A 26,213-nucleotide genomic window follows, 5' to 3' on the forward strand; every position below is an offset into this window, starting at 1 on the left:
TAGGGAGAAGAAAGAGGTGGGAAAAAAATTCAAAGACACATTCTTGACTTCCTTAATGGGCGTTCACAAGAAGTGGAAAATTTCTTTTCTCAATGTCTCTAATATATCTTTCAAAGAAGATGAGATAGCATTAATGTGACCACAAATTTCCAACTGTTCAGATTGACACAGTCACTGTGTGCTTTGTTTTACTAGTACACAAGGGAGGTCCTATCTCTGGAACTTATTTTTTTCCCCATAAGGTATTTAAGCTGGAAGCTTTGTCAGACTGCATCCGTGTTTCCAGAGCTAGCAGGAATGCAAACTGTGCTTTTAGCATTAACATTCTACTTAGAACAAAGGGAGGCGCCCAGAAGCACTACACACCAGTGCAGACTCCTCTAGTTTCCCCACAGAGGGTAGCCACAGCCATCTGACTCTTGAGTTCATTTAAACGTGTCTCCAAACCTTGGCTCAGATAGCTCTTTATATTTGCCTGAGCCAGTGCTTTTTGATTACTTCCCCTTCCCAATAGGTAAGTTTGCTTGTGGTGATGAGGGAGGAATATTTGTTTTGCTAGGGAGTTATATTTTGGGTCAAGGATTTGTCATAAAAATATTAAGGAAGGTGTGGTTAGCTAAACCCCATTTTATAAAATGTTGCTTATTTTTCCAGAGAAGCCTAGTTGTTTTAGAGTTGTAAGAAATCTGTAGAAAATTTGTTTCCAAGTGAGAATTTAAACAGTGAAGAATTTACACTGCCTGATTAGTGATTCTTGCAAAGAAATTAAAAATCATGTCTTATGAAAATTAACCCTTATTTGTCACTTCGGTAGAAGATAGCTTTCTTTTTATCAAGTCATATAAAATTACTTCCTGTGTTCTTCACCGTGAGTATCTCTGAGCTGGTTGACAAGGAGAGAACTGCTAACTAGAGTGGCATATAGCCATTCCTACAATTGCCAACTAGATAGCAGTTGAGTGAGTGACTGAGTTTCAGTGAGTTTCTATCCAGAGTTTATTACAGACTTGATAATTTTATACTGCAGGCTTTGCTTTAGAATGTAACTGAGAAATAATGCTCTTGATCTAGAAGCTTTTTTTTTTTTTTTTTTTTGGCTGTGTTGGGTCTTTGTTGCCGTGTGCAGGCTTTCTCTAGTTGTGGTGAGCGGGGGCTACCCTTCTGTGTGATGCTCGGGCTTCTCATTGTGGTGGCTTCTCTTGTTGCAGAGCACAGGCTCTAGCGCGTGGGCTTCAGTAGTTGTGGCGCGTGGGCTCAGTAGTTGTGGCTTGCAGGCTCAGTAGTTGTGGCGCACGGGCTTAGTTGCTTCACGGCATGTGGGATCTTCCCAGACCAGGGCTTGAACCCGTGTCCCCTGCATTGGCAGGCAGATTCTTAACCACTGCGCCACGAGGGCAGCCCTAGAAGCATTTTAATTAAGTTAATTTGAGTGTGATGTATTAGTTGTTTTGAGATTGTACAAATTGAATGCTTCTGTAGCGTATGAGAGTTTATACATGCTGTTCTGGTTGGGAGTTGTCAGATATTAGGGTTAAAGTGTCTTTCTGCTGTTAAGTAGAAGTGCTGTATTATTTGTTGCTAAACTATGTAGTATGCAAATTTTCAAAAATAACTACCATGAATTTAATAATCTGATTTACAAGTTGATGGAGACTCTTGCAAGTGAAACTGGATTTAAATATAGCTGTTTTCCTATAGGCTCCAATACCAGTTGACATTAAGTGGATGTCCACTGAGCTCCCACCTCAGCAAGGGGGGAAGGGTTATTTCCTGCTGTCCTAAGGCAGCTTTCTCTCCAATAAGGCTTATACTGTTTTGCAGAAGTTCAGAAATCTATCCCAAAGGGATGGTGATTATTGTTACTATTCGAGTTATCTCATTGCTTGTAACATAAAGAGCTGTCATTACTTGTGCTGTCCCTAATTCTTCACACCCACTTGGTACCTCAAACCTCATCTTATTTGAAGTCACGTGGGTGCAATCGCCAAGCAACTGCAAAAAAATAGTGCTTGTGTTGTGGATGGAAACTAAGAGCCATGTTTTCCAACCTTAGCTGCATATTAGAATCACATGGTGGCCCCTGGGCATTAATTTTTTTTAAGTTTCCCAGGTTATCCTAAGATTTAGTCAAGGTTGAGAACCACTGCTTTATTACCTGCATAATTTTTTAAAGTCCTTTGAAAATGGTCTCCCATCTACCCCAGACAGCAATATCGGATACTAAAGTGATTTATCTATTTTTGAGGAGTTGGGGAGGGGAGTTATCAAGTTTAACCCAACAATCTTCAGTTACAAGGCATGACAAATAAAATTCATAAGGCTGAAAATGTGTTTAGCTTTGAGAATGCAAAGTAAGATGTTTTATCTAAATGCTGGTGTTTTCAGAGTCAGATATGGAAAAGTAAAATAAAAAAGTGTTCAATTTTACTTTTCCGTGTCTCATATCTATAACTAAATATACAAAGTAGTGTTTTGAGTTATTCAGCAATGCTTACCACACTTCTATCCCCGAGACCCATTTCAGTCTGTAGTTTGGGAAACACCCAAACCACTTTCCTCATGTAGAACTAGTACTTTACTTATAGGGCTACTGAGAGAATTAAAGAGGTAATGACGATTAAAATGTCTGTATGGTGCCTGGCACACAGTAGATGATTAATCTAAATTCGTTTTCCCCTTCTTTTTTTAGATTATTTATTTTAACATTAAAATATCCCAGATTAACCTTCAGGCAATAGGTATGGAAAAACTATTATGTCCCATATAGTATGTTAATTCCTCTTTTTTTTTTTAAGTGGATTAATTCATAGCTTTGCCTGGAATATGGTGTATATTTCTTTTAATTCATTTCAGAGCAGTTAAAGGAATTCAGAGTAACTAAGAAATCATGTAGGAAATGCAAGGTTTATTAATTTGCCTAAATGTTATTAAAAGCAGGAAAAGGAAATGACTAAAATGCATCCTTCTTTTGGTAATAATGGCAAATATACTGCAGAAAGCATTTACAATTATGTGAGTGCTCTCATATTTTTTTTTATTGAAAACTTTCCAGGGATTAATTTGTATATTTTGTTTTTAAAGTGCCTTCAGTTTTCTTAGTTTTGTGAACAACCCTTATCATTTATTGAGACAAGTTCTTTAAAAGGCTTCCAACTCAAATCTTAACTTATAGGTACACCACTTGCCTCTGTCCAACCGAGTACATATTTCTAGCTCTGTTTTCCTTAATCTTCCTTAATAAAGAGGAGGAAAGAGAGAGAGGGAGAGAGAGAGAGAGAGAGAGAGAGGGATTTTTCTACAACGCATATTCTGAGATCTTGGCCAGTGTAAATGTTGGTAATACCTGGCTGCTGCCAAAGCAATCCACTAAATGCCAAACTGACACGCTCTTAATTATACAGAAAATCTCATTCCCTCTTGGGTACCATGTACACAGCTCAATTTTTTAAGAACATATTTAAGTCATTTTTAATCATACAACTTCTGAACATCAAGTGATAAATCTTAATACAGAAATTACTTTACTTTTTCTGTTTCAGTTGAATTCTCGAATTCATGTATCAAAAACCTGACTCTGTATTGTGAAATTGGAGGTAGACCACTGCTACTGATACTGAGACCCCAGAGTCTAAGTTGCTCGACTACAGTTTATTAAATGCACAGCAACCTTGAACTGACAGACATGCTCAACATCCTTTCTCATTATAATAACCAACTACGTGAGAACCTAATTTATTATGTCAGTAATTGTTATCCTGAGATAACAACTAACTGAATCCATCTCAGATATAGACAGAAGTGGGTACGGGAAGAGGTTACTTCTAAAATTTATTTTTGTTTCTTTGTTTTATTTTTAATATTTCATTCATGACTGATATTAAATAGATGGTTCAGGGGAAAAATACAATCTGATATTAAGGAAAAACCTTTTCATTCCTGGGCTTCCCTGGTGGCGCAGTGGTTGGGAGTCTGCCTGCCGATGCAGGGGACGCGGGTTCGTGCCCCGGTCCGGGAGGATCCCACGTGCCACGGAGCGGCTGGGCCCGTGAGCCATGGCCGCTGAGCCTGCATGTCCGGAGCCTGTGCTACGCAACGGGAGAGGGCACAGCAGTGAGAGGCCCGCGTACATCAAAAAAAAAGTTTTCATTCCTATTCTTAAATTACATAGTACATTTTAGCACTCAATTTATAAGTTTATTTTGACTTCATCAATGAGTTTTTCAAAAATGTTTACACTAATAGGGGAGGAACACACTATGCTCATTTTAAAAATTAAATATTAATAAAGTACCCACGGCATCTTCAGTGCATATTAACCCAGAAGCCTAAATCAGCTTCTTTATGCAAGAAACATAAATCCAGTTTATATAAGTAAATAAATAAGTGACATGAACCCTCCCTAAATTGAATTAGAGAAGCTTTTATTTTCATATTTCAGAAAATAATATTTCTGAAACACATAAACAAAACTAGTTTGAAACTTTTCAAATGCTGTAATTACTCTTCAGTTGTTTTAGGGTAAAGTGCTATTGGAATAGCGGTCAAGTAAACCACTTTTTACCAAGGTAAAGTGGAACTTGGTACCCTCTGGAGCATTACTATAAGAATATGTCTGAGGAAGGCCATCCGCCATCTTCAATGAGCTTCCCTCCAGCCCCCAGCGAAAGAGATTCTTTGAGGTTTAGGCTGAGTGTACTTCTCAGAGGACACATCTGAGAGCATGCTCTGTGTGTATATATTCCTTCTATCTCTAATGGTATGAATAATAAATAAGAAGCTTATGAAATATGCACTCCCATAGCTTTCCTCTCTTTTTAAGAAAACACTATGCCACACCCGTGATAAGAAGAAAACCTGGGAAATTTGAAATAAAATTTGTCTTGAACTTAATATGACTTTACCATAAAGAATGGTTTTCTGCATATAAATTTGAGTTCACTCTATCAAAAGGAATTATTATGAGGAGAAAAACCAGCATCATATTTGAAGTCAGGATTTTCATACTTAATTACTATGCTATAAATTGCAAAGAGCCAGTAGCATCATCTAGGAAATTTATAATTTGGGAGGTGTTATCTCAATCAGTTCTTTTAAAAGAACCTGTAGATTCTGTTATCCCTTACAGCACAAATAGGAGAAATTCTATATTAAGATTCCTTTTGAATCTTAAAGTAAAGAAATTCTCTTTCGCTCGCTCTCTCTTTTTAGAGAAAAACAGAAAATAATTGCTTTATACCCCAAATTATATTATATATGGAAGAAAAGGAGGGAGGGAGGCAGAGGGAGAAAAAAATGGAAGGAATCAGGGCTGTTTGCTATAAACTGATATCCTGGCAAAGATAAAGCAAATGTTCTTTAACTTAAAATTTTATTTAAAGATAGTCTATTTAAACCCCAATGATAGAAGTGAACCACCATTTATATCTTCATTCAATAGTAGTCACAAAACCAAAACAATAATTATATAATAGGTTCATTAAAAATAGTATTATAGGAACTTCCCTAGCAGTCCAGTGGTTAAGACTCTGTGCTTCCACTGCAGGGGGCGTGGGTTCAATCCCTGGTCAGGGAACTAAGATCCCACAAGCCATATGCGGTGTGGCCAACAAATAAAAATAAATAAATAAATTAAATTAAATTAAAATTAAAATGTACACGTATAAAATTTTTTAAAAATAGTATTATAGGAAAAACGTTATAGTAAGTGTTGAGGCATTTAGAAATTAAATGAGCTAGTATACATGAAAATGATTTGTAAAACTAAAATATATAAGGTAATATTATTAAAGATGTATTTTTCTGGAATTTTCATTTTGTAAATATGAAAAGCCTGATTTTTAAAATTTCTTTAAAGTAGAATTTTACCTTTTTAATGTTCAGTTTTGATATTTTTATTGGTATATTGATGCATACATATAGATGTCGGTAATAGCCAATAACAGAAGTTAATTTCTACCTCATGGAAATTTATTTATTTATTAGAGATCTGTTCACAATTCTGTTACTATTACTAATTTTTCTTTCATTTGGCCTAAACTCACTAATCCCCTACATTTATACTGAAAATAAATGTACCTATGATGAGCATTCATCAGCTATTAAATGATTAAAGTGCTTTGACTGCATAAGCATGTATGGATTTCCCATGTTTTACATATGTAGCTAGGATCCAGGCTCAGTCAACAGAACGTACACAACGACAGTTGTAATCAAGGCATAAGCAACTTACTTAAGCTAACAAATAAATGTTCTTCATATAGAAACTGTAAGATCAACGGATGTGCTCTTCTCTCTTATCAGTAATAGCCTCTGGCTGCCTTGCATTTTCTTGGACAGGTTGGGGAAGAGAACTGGGAAAAGGAAAGAATCAACCCAAAGAAGCTTTTCATTGGTAGAATCTCTAACTTGCACTCCAGAAATTAAAATATATGGTGTTTGAATAAAACCTCAAATAGTATTAAATCAGAAATGACAATATTTTCACTTAGAATTCAACACGTTGATGTTTTATATAATAATACTGCATAAACGTAATCTACTCAATCAGATTTTATGCCAGGGCCAAAAAATATCTTCAATCTCATAGACCAGTTGCTTCATAGAGTAATTAAATAAGTCAAGGAAATAAGTCCGCATTTCCACCCACTGACAAAAATTTTGCTCCTTTCGTAGGCACTCAAATATTTGTCATGTGGATGAATTTCAGTCCATTTGTACCTAAAATCTAATGTAATTAAATTAAACACACATATTGACTATTTTTCACAAAATACACATAATAAAAATTAAGGGGAATTTCAAGTTATAAGTTACTGAGCTTCAGTTATCAGCACAGTCTTCTTCACTGTGACTTTTTTGAAGGACTATCCAATTTGAAAATAAAACATTTACCATTCAGTATCGCCCTGGCTCAGTCTGGGCTGGGCATTGAATTGCGTACATCTTGAGACTCTCTAAAATATATTCATTTTTGCCAGCAATGGTCCTAAAGAGCAGGATACACTTGCTATTTTAAATGATTCAAGAAGTCTGTGTTTTTTGGTTTCATTTTTCTTGTTGGAAAATTGTGGAGTGACATCCCCCTCAAATCCATGCCTTACCCCCTATTCTCCTAGCACATATACACACGTACAAAGGTAGTAGAATCACACTATATGCTGGGTTGAGGTTTTGAAGAAAGCATGCAAAGTAAATAACAACAATAATAATAAAGTTCAAATTATCTTGGAAAATTCTATAAAATGGCCGTAAGTTCACCATTTAGCCAGTTTCCTTCTAACATCAGAACAGGACATTTTTTGTTAAATAACAGATGGACTTCTTGGTTTATAATTAGAACCATTGTATAAAAATATTTGTGTCTTTATATACTAGAAACACACATGATTCAGTGAGATGTGAGAACTAAAGAAATAGCAAATTCACATCTCCCATTTCGCTTTAACTCCCAGGCCTAAGCTGGAAAATGCCTACCCTATTAAAAATCTCTCTCTCTCTCTCTTTCTCTCTCTCTCTCTCTCTCAGATTGAATAGTTGACTTTGATTGATTTAAATGAGAATATGAAAAGACTTCGGAGTTTTGCCAAAAAGTCCATTAGCCTCCTTAAATAACAGGGCTCCTGGTGTCAGGCGAGCTCTCTTTTTTTTTTTTAATTTTTAAATTTAATTTTATTTATTTTTTTGTACAGCAGGTCCTTATTAGTCATGAATTTTATACACATCAGTGTATACATGTCAATCCCAATCTCCCAATTCATCACACCACCATCCCCACCCCTCTGCGGTTTCCCCCCTTGGTATCCATACGTTTGTTCTCTACATCTGTGTCTCAATTTCTGCCCTGCAAACCGGTTCATCTGTACCATTTTTCTAGGTTCCACATATATGCGTTAATATACAATATTTGTTTTCCTCTTTCTGGCTTACTTCACTCTGTATGACAGTCTCTAGATCCATCCACGTCTCAACAAATGGCCCAGTTACATTCCTTTTTATGGCTGAGTAATATTCCATTGTATATATGTACCACATCTTCTTTATCCATCCATCTATCGATGGGCTTTTAGGTTGCTTCCATGACCTGGCTATTGTAAATAGTGCTGCAATGAACATTGGGGTGCATGTGTCTTTTTGAATTATGGTTTTCTCTGGGCATATGCCCAGTAGTGAGATTGCTGGATCATATAGTAATTCTACTTTTAGTTTTTAAAGGAACCTCCATACTGTTCTCCATAGTGGCTGTATCAATTTGCATTCCTACCAACAGTGCAAAAGGGTTCCCTTTTCTCCACACCCTCTCCAGCATTTGTTGTTTGTAGATTTTCTGATGATGCCCATTCTAACTGGTGTGAGGTGATACCTCATTGTAGTTTAGATTTTCATTTCTCTAATAATTAGTGATGTTGAGCAGCTTTTCATGTGCTTCTTGGCCATCTGTATGTCTTCTTTGGAGAAATGTCTATTTAGGTCTTCTGCCCATTTTTGGATTGGGTTGTGTGTTTTTTTAATATTGAGGTGCATGAGCTGTTTATATATTTTGGAGATTAATCCTTTGGCCGTTGATTCGTTTGCAAATATTTTCTCCCATTCTGAGGGTTGTCTTTTCGTGTTGTTTATGGTTTCTTTTGCTGTGCAAAAGCTTTGAAGTTTCATTAAGTCCCATTTGTCTATTTTTGTTTCTATTTCCATTACTCTAGGAGGTGTATCAAAAAAGATCTTGCTGTGATTTATGTCAAAATACGTCAACACTTTGAGCTTCAGTTTTCTTAATTTTCAGGTATGAGTTATAATACCCACCTCAAGCAACTGTTTAGGGTTAAATGAGAGAATTTTCATTAAGTGTACTATAGTGTTTACCAACAGGTATTAGCTGTTGATATTACCAGTGATAAGAGCAATGGTTCTTTAAGGCTTTTTTTCTTTTTTAAACTGTTACTTTTTTTTTTAAACAAGCCACCAGAGGGTAGTAGAGAACAAATAGTTTGTATACATTGTTCCAGGTGCTGCCTCTGTGACATTACCATGTTCTTGTCCTCATAGTACATCTGTCTACCTGTTCTGTCATTTCAGAATAAACGGATAAGCTTAAAAACATAAAATAAGCTTTCACTATTCTTAAATATCCAGATTTTACATATGGCAGGGAATAGGCTCTACTAAGTATAAAATGCTTTATTACTGAACTGTCTTAAAGAAGAAAAAGAAATGTAAATCTTGCTTTGAAGCATTTTATTCATACACAGTGTTTTATGTGGTTGAAAATGTTTCAGGTTCTATTTAAAACATGAATTACTGCATCTTCTTTGTGGTACTACCAAAAGTTACCAAGTTGATGGTAGTGAAGTTTTAGTCCCTTTCTTGTTTATTTAGGGAATGCAGGTCATTACAAAAACAATTTCAATAAATACCCTGAAATATATCTAAGGGGTTTCAAGCTGCTACATCTTTTCACTCTCTATTTCATATAATGGTTGTGTATGAAAGTCTACATTATCATTATGGTATATCAGTTCCCGGTAAAAATGATGTGGGATATTTAACTTTAAATTAGAGAGCAAGCTAAAACAAGATCATTGAGATTGAAGAGGTGGGACACGAGAGATTATTATGTAAATCTAATCTATTTTCCAAAGGTTACATGCTCTTAGGAAAAGCAGATATAGATAATAATATTAATGGATTTGTACTCTGAAACTGGAGCTCACACTAATACTTGTAAATATATAATTTTCAGACTTTGAATAGAGTAGTAGTTCTCAATCAGGGACAATTGTGTGCCCCAGGGGACATTTGGCAATGTCTGGAGACATTTTTGATTTGTCAAGACCTGTTTGAGGACAGACGGGGGGGTGGGTGATGCTACTGGAATCTAGTGAATAGAGGCTGGAGATGCTTCTCAACGTCACACAGTTAAAGAACATCCCTCCCCACCCCACCACCCCGACAACAGAGAATTATCAGGCCAAGTATGTTAATAGCACTGCTGCTCAGAAACCCTGGAATAAAGCCGTGAACTTTCAAAGACTATGTTGTGTCCTTGGATATTTTCCTATTTCTATTCCTAGTCCACATTGGTGGTTTAGAGAAGAGCTCTCTACTAAGAAGCACAGCAGTTGCCTTGGCGTTCATCTTCCCTTTTTAAAACAGCAGATTTTCCAGGGCTTCCATTTAAAGAATGTGCCATATTCAGTCAGTTTCTGATGGGTATTAAATGTGCTTTGGAAACTTACAACCTCTCAGTAAAGACAATTTGTAGAAAACAAAAACAGGAGAGCAGGTGTCAAGCTTTTCCTTCCCCCCCCCCCACTCCAAATGGCTTTAGTGCAATCAAAAATGGGAAGTGTGAATGAAACTGCTTTGTGTTTTAAGTAGGAACATTTGGAAGTATTGGTATAATGCCTTCGGGACATGAAATCTTCAGTTACACGATCACTTATTTAGAAATGTGATGAAGTGTAAAGAAACTGCACCAGCAGGAGGAATCATTTAAAATTTTTAAAACTCTGAAAAATAGTTTCACAGAGCATGTATGTGGCTACAAATCAACTGGCATATGTAGCAGAGCCTTCGTGTTTAACTTTCACAAATCTACTGACTTCTCTTAACTTATTAGTAGCTGAAAGAGAGCCATAAGAGAGCTAGAAGGTAATTTATTTCTATTAATAAGCTGATTTGGAGGGAAAATGGAAATTTTCATTTTTAATCTATACTTACACCTAATTTGCCTATTTCAAATCCAGCCAAAAAATAAAACATAAATTTCAAAAACTGGTAAAGCAAATATGTCTTACCGATTTAATCTTCAAGAATTTAAAACTTTCAATCATAATTAAAGTTACTGAAAAGATATCCAAATTGACTGCTTTATCCAGCTAATTTATGCTAGTGTATAAACCTGTCCTGTCCAATATGGTAGAACTAGCCATGTGGTTATGATGGAGGCCTTGAAATGTCACTAGGCTGAATTGAAATCTGTTATAATTGTAAAATACAAGCTGGATTTTGAAGACTTGGCCAAAAGAGAAAAATTCCATTAACAATTTTTATATTGATGACATGTTTTTTGGGTTTTTTTGGCTGGGCCACATGGCTTGCTGGATCTTGGTTCCCCCACCAGGGGTTGAACCCAGGCCCCCTCTGCAGTGAAAGCACAGAGTCTTAACCACTGGACTGCCAGGGAATTCCGACATGTTGATATGATAACGTTTTGGATATGTTGAGTTGAATAAAATATGTTTTAAAATTAAGTTAATTTGGTTCTTTTTATTTTTTAAATGTTGCTGCTAGAAGGTTTAAAAGTACATTTGTAGCTGATTATTTTTATTGGACATGGTCTAGTGCTGGCCTAGACCATTCAAGTTTTAATTAAGTAACCACTTTCATGATCAAATGAGCATGTAAGAAATTATGATAATATGAGGGGAAAATGCATAAGAATACATAGTTTGCTAACCATTCTACTATGTAGTATCATTTTCCTAGTGTTAGCGCCCATTTCTTCCCTATAGGAACCTTCTGCTTCCCGCAGACAGGTTCTTCCAAACCTTCCTTCCTACGCCTTTCCTACAGGGCTCTTTCCTGTATATCTTTCTGCTCACAATGTTCTCTTTGTCTGAGATGCCTCCCCTGCCTCATCTTCACCACAGTCTTCAAGATCTAACTCAGAAACATTCCTTCTTGGGCTTCCCTGGTGGCACAGTGGTTGAGAGTCCGCCTGCTGATGCAGGGGACACAGGTTCGTGCCCGGGTCCGGGAAGATCCCACATGCCGCGGAGCGGCTGGGCCCGTGAGCCATAGCCGCTGAGCCTGCGAGTCCGGAGACTATGCTCCTTCTTCATAGTGGTTCTCCCCAACTGCAAGTGGCCTCTTTCACTTCTGAACTCTTTAGCACTTAATCTGTACCGGCCTTTCTCGAAGTGTGCTTCTTCGACACTGGGACTGCCAGAGTTACGTTTTCTAAGAAAAAAAGTTCCATGGTTAAATGAATTAGGGAAATACTGACTTAAAGGAAGTCAAATTGGTCTGTTTATTGTAGGACTTCTCAGGGCCCTTCATCTGTATTGGGAATTTTTAAAGAGCCACTTGGTATATAGCGTTTCCCAGTCCTTTTTGACAATGGAGTATATATTTTTTTCACCAAGCATTTTATAGGACTGAGTTACTGAGTAACAGACTTTGAAAAATAATGCATATAACACTAATCAGCACATATTCTATTGGGGCTTTTTTCCCCTCTTGATTCTAGCCATTATATAAATCATATGCCTTTACTTAAATTTTCAAAATTTAGTTGGTGTTTCCTAACATATACTGTATGTGATTCATCGAAGCCAGAAATAATCTTAGTTAGTGCTTTGTAAAATTACCTGTTGATTTAGTTTAATATATCAAGTGATCATACCTCATTTGTATTAATTAGTCCTGTTAATGCTAAGAGCGATACTAATTGGACATTCCAGTGCACTAAACCTTATAGTTCTTACTTGGCACAATACTTGCACAATACTTTCAAATTTAAACTCTAATTAGTGGTAGAAGTGCAGGACATTCTAACCTGCTGAGTGTGGAAAAGTATCGGCAACACTAAACAAAGCCAATAAATACCTCTGATATATCTTTGAGGTCAAAAGGGGTAAAATCTCTGGAGAATATGAGCTGGGAGTCAAATCGAAGATTAGAAAATGAGAGTAAAAAAGAGAACTTTAAGTAAAAAATAAACTAGGGAGAAGGAAAGCCAAAGATGAATGATAAAGTACCACCAGAAACGTTTTAATTGTGATGTAAAAAGCACCTCCATCAGACACCAGCTTGCCATGTGTTAATGACAACTCATTTTTTTTCAAAAATATGCACTCAGTGGCCAAATTCAAAAACCTAATTGTTTCGTTACTATTATACACACATGCATTGACTAATCAAAATTAGAATATTTAAGCCACTCATAAGGGTTAAACAGGATACCTAAGAAATGTCACGTTAGGTGTGATCCAAAGACTATTCTATCCCATTCTATCTTTTATTGTCCCTATATCTGCCCTTTATGTCCTTGTTTTATTCATATATATTTATGAACTTGACCTTCCCACCCCCAGATAGAATATGAATGAAGGAGACTGAGAAAAGACTCTGTTTTCTGCCTGTTTGTATTTCTAGTGCCTGGCATAATTCATTTATATTTGTGGACTCCCAGACAGTGGTGTTAAATATCATATTGAAGAAGAGAGTAGCTGTTTTCTTGATTTCCACCTAAAAATCAAGAGTGTATCTCAGTATCCAAGTTTTCATTAATAACCCATGATAAATCTCATCCATGACTTTTCCATATTGCATATGTTGTTTTTGTAATTTATGGGGCTACTCTTTGTCGCAGTGCGCGGGCTTCTCATTGCGGTGGCTTCTCTTGTTGGAGCACGGGCTCTAGGCGCACGGGCTTCAGTAGTTGTGGCTCGTGGGCTTAAGTTGCTCCGTGGCATGTGGGGTCTTCCCGGACCAGGGCTCAAACCCGTGTCCCCTGCATTGGCAGGCGGAATCTTAACCACTGCCGCCACCATGGAAGTCCCGATATTGCATGTGTTTTAATCAACTGATCAATAAGTGTGTATTTACAACCTGTTTACTATGTTTGGGGCCAGGTACTTTGGGAGGGTAAAAAGAAAGTAAAATACATACTTCTTTTGCCTTCAGGATTGAGAAGGAAAGACAAACAGATAATTAGACAACAAATGGAGAATTGGTGCTAAATTCTGTGAAACACATACTTCAGAAAATGGGAAATGAAAGCAGGCTGGGATACAAAGGAAGTTTGCAAAGTAAAGCCAACTTTGAAGGCTATTAAAGCCAAGGGCATGGTTTACACAATGTCTGGTAGAGACCAGAGGGCCCTAGAAGATTTTTGAGGAGAGGATCTACAAGATGAATCCTATGCTAATGTGCTAATGAATCCTGTTCTAGAGTCGTATATAGATTAGATTCATATATAGAGTTGGGGAGAGGCTGCCTAAGGAATACCACACCAGAGACTGTTGGCTTTAACCTAAATTGGAAGGATGAGTGTCTCTCTAGGGCAGTGGCCATGGGATTAGACCAGGAACAGCTTTTAAGAGGAGGACAGACAGGACTTGGTGACTGATGGGAGACAGGAGATTAAAAATGTGGGTGGGATGGTCCAAAATGACGCCAGGGTTTTGAGCACAGATTAAAAAATAATAATAGCTAATGTTTTTGAACATTTGCTCTGTGCTAGACAGTGTTTTGTGTGGGTTTTCCAGAGTTTCATGATGTGGTTATTGATGTAAGTACTAATGCTTCTCCCATTTTATAAATGAGGAAACAAAAATTCATTGAAAGAATGTAATTTGTCGAAAGTCACAGCTGAGCGGAAATTTTAATCTAGGCAGCCTAGATCCAAATACCATACTCTTAACTTCTATGCTTTTTTCTGTCTCACACCCTAAAGAAATGAGGGTGACAATGGTAAACTTGGGATGAGAAGCTAATTTGGGTTTGGGACAACAGTATTTCCAAGTAGACATCTCCAGGTGAGATTTGGAGATGAAAGACCTCAGCTTGGACAAACTGGAGATCTAAATTTTACAGTAAGGATTACAGTGAAATCAAAAGTTCTCAGGAGAAGAGCATACAGCTGAGGTACCAAAGATTGCAATTATTCCATAGGTATTACTTCTTGGAGGTAATGACTTTTTAAGCAGGCATATTGGTATTTCATGTTATATGACCCTAGACCAGTGGTCTGTCACACACCTCTATTATAACAAAACTTCTGAGCATACACCCTTGGTATGTGTAACTTATTCTCCATTGTTTTCACTTAGTAAGGTAGCTGATGAAGAATTCATACTGGAGGAAGAGGCAACTGTATGATTTTCTGGTTGCTTCTCCTTGAACTACCAGCATGAACTTCAGGCTGCAGTCCTTTGGCAGAGGACTTTTAAAAGCCATTTCTCCATTCTGTTGAGTTAAAACTATTCTATATTATCCAGGCTCATGTAAAACACACTCTGTTACAATGCACTGGGCATGAAAGAAGGGCACCACGGTCTAAACCCGCATTATGGATCTCTCATTCTCACTGCATTTACATCGGTGGTACCAGACATCTGATTTAGGAGCTAAATTATGGCACTGGTTTCATTCCATATATTAAATATATTTTTATTTGCAAATAATAAATATTTGTAAATAATTTTTATTTACAAATAAATATTTGTAAATATTTTTTAATGTACAAATTGTCACTTAAGCATTTCCTTTCCACACTCAGTTTAACTGTTCTCTACCCCAACCAGGGAACTTCTCTGCCCTTCAAAGACACCTGGCTTTGTCTTGACTTTCTCAGGAGTCAGGAGGTGCTACCTCAATACTCATATTCCAGTATGTGCTGAGTGGACAAGCCTGAGATCACTGTGTCTGTACACTTGATGGTGTACACACTTCTGTCCAAAACCCACTCAGCTGTTCCCTTTCTGGATTTGAACCCTTGTAGATTTAGTTTCTTCATGCAATGTCCTCACCCTTGTTGTACCATTTTAGGTTTCCTTTTTTTTTTTTTTTTTTTTTTTACTTTAGCATCAACTTTCTCCTGTTTTTCTTATGGTTCTTGGGATATGATATGGAGAATTTCATAGCATTTACAGAGTCAGCTACTTTCGATTTGTATGTGGACAGGTCTATGTTCTCTGTATGTTTCCAGAATTTCCTTTCTGTATATTTCTTAACAAAGGAGTTCATATCTTTCCAACCTCCACCCACTATGGAATGAGGACCTCCCTTTTATATGTCAAAAGTAAAAGTAGTATCTGAGTCAGAATATATACCCAATAAACATTTGCTTAGTGAGAAATAATTTGGAGATTAGAGTCAAATAATAATGTCAAAAATATTTATGAATCCTTGTCAAGTGAGTAGAAAATAGTGGTAATTAATGTGTCTTATTGATATTTATTTAGGTTATTAATTAATAACCTATATTAATTCCTATATTTTCCTGTTATTAATTCCTATATTTTCATGTTAAATCACTTTATTGCTTTCTTTAACCTTGAATTAAAGGTTTTCTTCTGTTTGAACAGATAATACTCTTACAAACAAACAAACTGGCCACTCTAGACTTGGAAATATATTCTCATTTGAGCCATAGAAAATAAACCTTAACACTGAAAAATGGTGAGTGTGAATATTAAAATATCAGACAACAGCTGGGAACCCCAATTGGATTTTTTGAGAAAAGACATGATACTAACAGAGCCAAGTACACAGTCCAGAAAGTTGGTGCTACACTCATCTTTCCAACAGATATAAATAATGAGGTAGCTGTTAAAATAACTTGTAACTTCTCACTATCATGCTGATGGAACCCATTCATTATAACTGTAAATGGGGGAAAAATATGAAAGAATTTACAGATAACTGTGGACCAACTTCCTTCCTAGCCTAACAAGAAAAAGGGCTTTTACGTTTGGATCTGGAAACCAAAAATATGGTTCTGGTTTTATTTTAAATTTCAAATCAATGTGGAAAAATGTCTTTCTCTATATTTCTTATTAAATAAATGAAGCCAAATGGATACTGCCAGAAGACGGTTCAGAATTCGGTATATTTTAGAGTCATTTCATGAGAACGATTTGGCTAATTAACTAATTGGCTGCTTGATTCATAAACATTCAGGCTGATATAGAAGCAGAACTATTTTTTTGTCCTTTTCCATGTAGCACTTATATTTTCACATGAAAAATGTACTTAGTTCTTATCAATATAATTTTTAAAAAACTGACTTTGAGACACAGCTTTACTAAAACACCCACCTCTGTTTCTAAAGCAAATTAATAGTAAATATATATGTTCCCTTTCTCATGCACAGAAGATCTATAAGATTTAGAAGAGAGGATAATTACTAAGTGAAAAACAGGAGTAGAAGGGAAGAGCAGAATGGTTCTTCGTGTGGGGAGGTTAAGAAATGGCAGGTAGAGGTGAAGAGCTCTTATGCATCTGGCGATGGGGTTGTGGTTGGTAAAACTTATTGTTCTCTGTGTACAAAGGAACAAATTCAAAATGGGCCACTGTGAAACACAGTGCTGCCTTTGTTGACATCGTGGGCTCCTCACTGAAAAAGGACAATGTAAATAAACACATAGGCAGTGAACTGCATCAAAGAGCTATCCGTTTTTAAAGTCTCTACCCCGTTACACTGAAGAACCTCAAACTGGCAATCATGACTAGAAGTCGTATCGGTGTCGGGACAAACAAAAGGCAGCAGACTGTCAAGTTGTTTGTTATTGCCTACACAACGGCCAAACTGGAAATTCCCTTGGCTGATTTCCTCTCATTGCCCAAATGGAAGTCCATCATGGAGTAGACTTGGGCAAGACTACTTTGCTGAAAGTACACATAAGGCTCACCCACATCATTGAGAAAGTTGTCAAGCATGATCTAATGTTCACTGTTCGGTAAACCCAGTACTTTTCCATCCTTATTAACAGGTCTGAAAACACAAGTGCGTGAAATGATGTATACATTCTATGTGGGTAAGACTCCTTTGCCAAATGTTAAGTTATTGAGTTTAAAAGAGACCAAGCAGGTGAATACAAGGTTTGAAGAAAATATAATTCTTGACACAGTCTCAGAGCTTGGAGTGGAGATGTAAATAACAAGCATAATGGTTTAATGGGTATTAACTCTACTCTCCAAATGGAGAAGTCCCTGACCTGCTGAAGCAGAAAATGCCCTTCTGAGTTTCAATACCTTCATCTTAGTCACCATTTAGAGAGCTAGGAGCTTCTAACGCCTGTAAAACACTGGCTTTGTTGCCCTTTTTGCCACACTTACCTCTCTCTTTTTAAAAACAATTTATTTATTTATTTATTTTTGGCTGTGTTGGGTCTTCATTGCTGCATGCGGGCTTTCTCCAGTTGCTGCGAGCCAGAGCTACTCTTCGTGGTGGTGTGCGGGCTTCTCAATGCGGTGGCTTCTCTTGTTGCAGAGCACAGGTTCTAGGTGTGCAGGCTTCAGTAGTTGTGGTTCGTGGGCTCTAGAGTGCAGGCTCAGCAGTCGTGGCGCACGGGCTTAGTTGCTCCGTGGCATGTGGGATCTTCCCAGACCAGGGCTCGAACTCGTGTCCCCTGCATTGGCAGGCAGATTCTTAACCACTGGGCCACTAGGGAAGTCCCACTTGCCTCTCCTTATAACATATCAAACAGCTCCCATTTGTCTTCGTGAGTTAAAAACTTTAGCAGAGTGCTCGCTTCGGCAGCACATATACTAAAATTGGAACGATACAGAGAAGATTAGCGTGGCCTGTGCGCAAGGATGACACGCAAATTCATGAAGTGTTCCATATTTTTGAGGCGGTATGGGGATATATGCATATGTATAGCTGACTCACTTTGTTATAAAGCAGAAACTAATATACCATTGTAAAGCAATTATACCCCAATAAAGATGTTAAAAAAAAAAAAAAAAAACTTTAGCAGATTTTCTGAAAGACTGCTTAACATCACTGAAGAAAGCAGATGGAATGCACTGGTTAGAGCATAAAAACAGGGCAGACACAGCCCTCCTTCATAGATTCCCTGTGTGAGAGCCTCTGTTTAAAAGCATAGTCACTGAGAAAATCGTAAGTTCAGGCCTACAAGTGAGAATCCAGTGCTACCTGAAGATGTTAACTAGCAAGACTTGTCCTACACCTCCACTCATCATTGAGATGTTAGACCTACTCTCCAAACGGCATTGTCTTCCACTCAGTGACTTACTGGTGAATGCAGAAAGAAACCCCAAGATGTATCCTTCAATAGGATCAGACAAAATGGGGGATAGTGTTGTGATGAAAAATTTCAGGGAAAGAGTCCTCATTTATAACAATGTTATTTAAAACTGTGTGTGTCACATTTTGGGGATATTCATAAAGAAGGTGCATCCCAGTGTTTAAAATGATTGGATATAAGTATAGGCCCAGCCATGAGCATGCCTTAAAAGCATATGCAGTCAAAGAACTTGAAATGTTTATTAATCCTTTAGAAGGGCTGCTGCCATAAAATCATGTGGCTGCTTCCCAGTTGGCCAGAGAATGGGACTGCTCACAGGTTTCAGGTTGAAAAGCCTCCCACAGCTCCCTAGGCAAGAAGTTTGGCAGTGGTGCTGAAAAACTACAAAGACTTTTTCCCCAATATTTATCATATGATTTGTATTCTGCAGTCATTTCCAGTTTCAGTGGCTACAGTGGAAAGGAACGGATGAAGTAAGGTTACAGGAATAGAATGCTTGAGACAGGGCTTGAGTATCTAATGCACATTTCTATGGAAGGCCCAATGCCAGGAGTATATAACTGCAGACGTGCTGTCAAACTTTTCTTATTAAAACTCACCAGAACAAACAAATTAGCCTTTGGCAAAAGACCATCAGAAAACCTCAGTTTTGAAGGAGAACCGTCTTCCTTCTGATAAAAAAGAAACAGCATTTTGTGCTCAGACCCCCTCTGTAAATCACCATTATCTCTGCCTATGTTTGTAAAGTATGGACAAGTGACTAGTCTGCAGTAAAGTGTAATAATAGAGCAAAATAAAATGAAGTGAGTACATTTCCTACCATTAAGCGTTGTTGTGTGTCCATTTAGTTTGTAATGTTTATAGAAATAGCAGCACTCTGTAGAAAAGGAATTCAAGGGATTCAACCAAGGGGGAAAAAAAGACTTGCTTGATTTTCACTTGACCGTATTTCTTAATTATAAAGAAAAAAATACAGCATATGTCATATATTAATAAGTAGCATTCTTTTGTCATGGTTATTTTTCTGTATTTTCATTCTTGCTTTCTTAAAATATAGGTTAAAAATAGAAATTGAAGTATTAATATTAAACAGATCATGTCATTATCCTGTGTTAAAATCATCATATTTTATTTTGTTATTTAAAGGTTGCCCAAAAGGATGCAGCATGGCTTAAATATTTGGGTGGAGTTCTTCGTTCTACCTTTATTCTCCATGGCCATATAACAGTCTAAACCCTACTTAGGACCCCGTGCAAGGGCACAAAATGAAATTAAAAATCATACCTATTACTGCTACCAAGGCAAACTATTTAAATTTCTCCTAATATTTACTGGAGTTCTTGGTACATAGCCAAGAAAGGCTCAGTGAATATTTGTTGAATAAATAAAATCACTTATTTATAAAACGTGTGGAATTCACAGGATAGGATTTACAGCTGTAAAAGTATAACTCTGTAAGGCAATTCTTAGGTGAAATTACAGAAACTGCCTAATTATTATTTGCTTTGGTTCCATTGTATCTAGTGATGAATAATTTTCTTATTTTAAAACAATATTTTTCAGATATCCATTATTGCATAATTAAAGGCCAAAAATGAAAGCTAGAAGGTTCTTAGGTCTATGTTTATTCTCCATTTGCAATATTTCAATATAGTCCTTTTCTATGGAAATACTTCTGAATTTAGAACTCTGTGGAGAGAAATACTGACATCAGCACAGGCAGGAAAAAAATAGTAATTTATATACAAAAAAAAAACCCAGTTGTTTACCATGGGAGACGTAAGCACACTGGTCTTAACAAATTCACACTTCTATATTTAGTAACTGAAGCATTAGGAAATCGGCAGCTCTCAAGTGTATTTTAAAAGCGTTTGTAATGTGGAGTTTTCTAATATTCTCTTCCCAAGTAACGATTATATTAAAAATCTTGCCGAGTTTCAAAATAGATCTGCTAAAATCTTATATTTATTTGAAAAGGTTGCATTTTACTGAGTTTATTATAACAATAAAAATATAGCAATGCAACCATATGAATATTTAAAAATACAAACACCACTGTCTTTTTAAAAAAATAGATCCTAATCTAGAATTGTTTTCTGTTTTAATAATAAAAGTCAAATAAGTGGTAGGGGAAAACAAGAGGAAAAACTATAAGAAAGAATCATGGGAGTGCATTTGCAAAGAGAATTCTTTGAATTCTCACCTAAGAGAAGTGAGTTCATTAAAATAATGAAGCTAAGCCTAATATTTTATAATAAATAAGATGAAATGTATTTTCTATGGCAGAAGCTATTCAAATTATAACAGTTTGGAACTCATTATTTCACTTGATCACTAAAAAATTCTTTTGAATTGCTCTTCAATTCATATAACAAACCCAAAAGCTAACACAGCTTCTATGTTTACCATATCTTTAATATGGCTTTATCTTGCCATAATACTATACACCCATATAGTTCCAGCAGAAAGCATTTCAAGACCAGAAATCATTCTCTTCTATTTCACACTCAAGGCTGGAGTAAATTGCATGCCTCTAACAAATCAGATTTTCCAGTGAATACATCTGGAGGGCAATAGGAACAGGATGGTGGTGGTGGGAGGTAGAGGTTTGAGATTGGGAAGTGTTGTAAACAGAAGGAAAACCATTGGTGAAAGTCAAAGTTAGAATGCAACGATTAGATCATGCGAGATCTTGTAAGCCATAAGTTAGCGTATGAACTTTATCTTGAGGGCGATAGTGAGCATAGAAGGGTTTCAGCTGGGGCCAAGGTAGGGGATGATCAGATTTGCACTTTAAAGACATCATTCTGGCTATGGTTTAAAAATGTACCAAAGGGACAAGTCTGTGCGCAGGGTTAGAAATCCAGGCAGCAAGAAATGGTAGAAAAATGAACACATTTTAAAGATAATTAAGAGGTAGAACAGGTATGAGTTAGGTTCCAATTTGCTGTAAAGGTGACAGAGAGAGAAGAGTTGACAGTGTCACCCAGCTTCCTGAGTCCGCACGAGGATGGCATTTATTAACTTAAGGAACACAGGAAAAAAGATCAGCTTTTAGAGGAAGTATGATGAATTCAATTGGAATATAGTGAGTTTTGGACCCTGAGATATCCAGTTGGATTACGGGATAGTTATGGAATAAAGATTTATAGAATTTATGGAAGATCTGTGTATAAACAGTAATTGAAACAATTGAAAAGAAAGATGTTACCCAGGGAGGGAAGGTAGGATGAAAACATAAGAAGGTCAGGGCTAGGCTGAGGAACACCAACATTTAAGAAATGGCCTAAAAGGATACTGGGTCAGTGGGAAAACACAGGAGGGCTGTGTTACAGAAGGAAATTTGGTTTCAAAAATGTGGGAGTGTTTATCTATGCCAAAGACTGATGAGAGATCAAGGTTAAGATAAAAACTAGCCATTAGATTTAACCACATGGAAGTAATTTTTACTTTGGGCAAGAGCTGTTTGGTAGAATGGTGGGTACAGGTGCATGAGTGGAGTGGGTTGGGTGAAGGGGCAGGGAATGTGAGACCCAGGAATACAGACTCCTGTATGGAGGAATGGGGAGAAGCAACTGGGTAGTACTAGAAAGGTACAACTGGGTAGTACTAGAAAGGTACAAGAGTTCAGAGAGTAACTTATTTCCTTGGGAAAGGTTTCAGCATGTTTAAATGCTGATGTGAAGTGTCTGATAGAAAAGTAGGTTAAAGTTATCCGAAAAAAGTATAATAGCTAATAATAACAGCTAACACTCACTAAATGCTCGGTATATACTAGGCACTCTTCCAAGTTCTTCATGCTTAGTAACTCCTTTGATGCTCACAGGTAGGTACTGTGATTATTCCGTTTTTCAGATAAGGAAGTAGAAACCTGGGGAGTTGGAAGGACTAACTGATGGGATAACTTTGCTTAAGAGGTGGAAAAGAGTGGGATCCAAAGCCCAGATAAAGGAACTACCCTTGTACAGAAGAGGGACAACTTCCATTCTACAGGACCGGATATGGAAAGGATGGGATGGAGGTAGGTGAATTTATAGGTTTGGAGGCAGGAGACTGAGAGAATTCTCTTAATAGCTTCTATTTTGTCAGTCAGTCAGGAGAGAAGGGCATCTGCACAGCCTGAGATGAGGTGGTAGGCTGGTAGGTTTGAAATATAAAGAAGGTGTCAAATAGACCCTATAAAGAATAGGAGAGAATTTATGTTAACTAGGGAGCATAAAATGATTGCAGGCAGCCCTGAGACCCCACTGCAGTTAGAAGGCCAGTGCTAGCCATGTCATTCATTTTCAGGGTTGTGTGGTTTCCTCATGCTCAGTTTCAGGCCAGAGGAGAGGTCATGCTTTTAAGGCTATCCAAGAAGGATCCATAAGTCTTGGTGTTTAGTCAACCATGGAGATCTAGAAGACCTCGGAGGTAAACCAGATGAGATGGGTCAGGGGTATGGGCAGGGCAGGGGAAGACTGAGGTGTATAGATCCGTTTGACAGGCACTTGCTCGAACCTTCTTTAGAAGTAGAGTATAATCATATATAATCATACTTAAATCAATCAGGTAGACAGGGAATGGATGGTGCCCAAAGATAAAAAGTAAAAAAAGTAGACCTTAATGAAGGGGTATATGGGAACTCTGTACCTTCTGCTTAGTTTTTCTGTAAACCTAAAACTGCTCCAAAAAAAAATAATAATAAAGTCTATTAATTTCAAAAATACACCTTGGAATATATAAGGTAGGGACTATCTGAATATGACTTTACCATATGACTGCATATGACTTATCTTGCTTGTCTACAGTGGCTTGGCAGGTCAAAAGAAGAAAGGAGCTTTGGACTATTGTCTTTTCAGACCACAAAGCACATGCGCATTATCCTATACCCACTGAATATTGATGCTATTCATTGGTGTTCAGTTCTGTGTAACCTTAAACTATGAAAGTTTTCTGAAAGTGCTGAAAGTTTCAATAAAGGCACTACTAAGGTCTGTTCTGAAAACTTTGTTGCAAACCAAAGAAACTACCTGTCAGAAGAGAAATTTACTAATGAGCCAACAGGTGGCAGTATAACATGGTGTTCTTGAATTTTTTAATAATAGAGCTAATTAACAATTAGGGCAGCAGAAGTCTCTCAAAGTGGAAATAAGGTGGAGGGGGAAGGAGGACAAGGTGAGGGAGGGGAAGGGAGCGGAAAGAAGAAGAGAGGAGAGATCAAGAGAAAGGGATTCTGAAGGAGCCAAAATTATAATAGTATCTTTTCATCCCTCAAAATTTATCTCAAAACTCACCCCTGGAAATCTCAAACTCCAGTCTAATTCGGATGCTGGCAAGTCATGACGTTAACACAATGAATAGTGTAACATTTGATGGCCATACCCATATCTCTATTAATTAGACTGTGAGATACTTGAGGACAGGAAACACTGTTCATTTTTGAAGGCTCTCGAACCAGTGTCTAAGCCAGTGTCTGACTCAGAATAGGAACAAAACAATATCGATGGATGAACGAATGTATGAATGAATGAATGATAGGTATCTGGCCATTTTTCATGCCATCTACTGTAACCTTTTCCATCTACCTTTGGGAAGAAAAGTTCTGTCAACTTCTTTTCTAATGAGAAATCATTTCTCACATTATATCATAAGTCATCTGGGGAAAATTTATTGTTTCCCTTTAATGACCGTTAAAATAAAAATCTTTAGGATGAGGAGAATGGAAAACAAGCAAGCAGGTAGCAACAGTAGTGGTTGGAATGGTTTGGTCCTGAGGGAGAGAGGATATCTGTTAAGCTCCAACCATGTGCCAGACATAAATGATAGACTTTGCATGTATTCTTGTCTGATCTTAACAACAGTAGTATGAACTGATTACTGTTATTAGGCCCATTTTATATGTGAGAAAATGAGGATCAGAGAAGTTCATTTGCCCAGAGACATTAACTGGTGAGACCTGACCTTTCTTCTTTCCTTCCCTCCTCCCTTCCTTCTTTTTTTTAACTAACATGTACTTATCACCTGCTGAGTCCTAGAGGGGCTAAACAACTTTTCTAAGGTCACGCAGTCAGAAAGAGGCAAAGGAGTCAAATCTGGGCCTTCAGGACTTGAGAATCCACGTCCTTTATTAAACTACATTTTTCCACCACAGATCTCTTGGCAAACTTTGAGAACGTCATCTCACTTTCCTGCTCTCCCTTGAATTAACATCACATTATGGCAAGCCAGACGCTGGGATTTTGAATAGAAAGGGACACGGTTGTTTTTGTACCAACTTCTGAATTGAGGTCATTTCTCCAGTCTGGAATTTGCTAATTCTCCCCCACCGGCAGCTCTTCCTGAAACTTTTGGCCAGTGCAGTTGACACCAGAGACCTGGGAAGCCATCCTTGTGCTCTGAGCTTCCAGCAGCAGCCCGAGCTGTTGGTCAGCGAGCTGAGAGCCTCGTATCTCAGATTAGTGCGCAATCAGAAGACAAACAGAAGGTGACTAACTTCATGGGAGAACAGTGGGTATGTGTGCTAGCCATCCAGAAACAGCCAGATGAGATGGCATCAAAGGCCTAAAATGCCATATGTTACTTCGAATCGTATTCTCATTTTAATAGTGCTATTTTGATGCACAGTAGATAAGCCTGAAAGTAAGTACACGAAAATGCTAACAGAAGGAATATGGATAATTGATGTTAGGGCAATGAGATGATGAGTAATATTTTTCTTTTAATTGCCAAAATTTTGACGATGTGGTTTTAGTACCTTTAAAAAGAAAATATTAAAGTTACCTTTTTTTAAAGCATTTTTTCTCTTTGATGAAACAGCATTCTAGAAATAACTAGAAGGGACACATGGGCAGATGAAACAACATAAGCCAGATTCCCAAATTCTGGATTTATCTTCGTACAGATTTTTCTGCTGTGGATTTGAGAGGAGCTACAATTACATAGCAAGGGCTGAGTTTAATCAGTAGGTCACAAGATTTCTGGTAATAAAGGAAAATGGTTCATAGGAATGGCCTAGGAGGTGTAAATAAAGCAGAAACAAGTCTCCTGAGCTCCACAACTGCAGAGGTAATACCTCCACCCGCCACCAGCAGTGCAGCTGTCTGGTGCTTCCAGGTTTCCCCTGGGCTTCTGTAGCTGCCATCATAGCAGTTGGCCCCTAGGGGCGCTCTGCCCCATTTTGCAATACTGCTCTTGTCCTTCCAGTAGACAATCTCAAAATCCTCCTTTCCACCCCAATCTTTTAGCAAAAATAAAGGCAGAATTATTGTTAAAAATTTGAAAACATTTTTACTAGAAAATTGAAGGGAAAAGAAGTGCAAATTCATGGAAATAAATCATATAATGGAGAACAGATTCTTTTATCCTTATGTAACTCAAATCTAGCCACAGATGTGCTTCCTGAGAACCCAGATTATAAATTTTTTTCTGAGCCTAGACTATGGGATGCTGAATGAA

General features: G+C 37.3%; 1 protein-coding gene and 1 non-coding gene across 2 annotated transcripts in view; both read left to right on the top strand.

Annotated features, from left to right (window-relative positions):
- Positions 1 to 26,213, top strand: part of SYBU (syntabulin) — a 117,769-nt gene that overhangs the window by 11,318 nt on the left and 80,238 nt on the right. The window contains exon 7 of the mRNA XM_022584571.3: positions 25,059 to 25,242. Within this exon, the coding sequence (XP_022440279.2) occupies positions 25,059 to 25,242 (184 nt within the window). The remainder of the gene's footprint in view (positions 1 to 25,058; positions 25,243 to 26,213) is intronic.
- LOC115801952 (U6 spliceosomal RNA) lies at positions 18,250 to 18,356 on the top strand. Its single transcript, XR_004022330.1, has one exon. It is a non-coding gene; the product is annotated as a U6 spliceosomal RNA (small nuclear RNA).

Source organism: Delphinapterus leucas, chromosome 17 (assembly GCF_059928025.1).
Source record: "Delphinapterus leucas isolate spDelLeu-1000000601 "Yukka" chromosome 17, BTC_Dleu_Yukka2, whole genome shotgun sequence".
Classification (NCBI taxonomy): domain Eukaryota; kingdom Metazoa; phylum Chordata; class Mammalia; order Artiodactyla; family Monodontidae; genus Delphinapterus; species Delphinapterus leucas.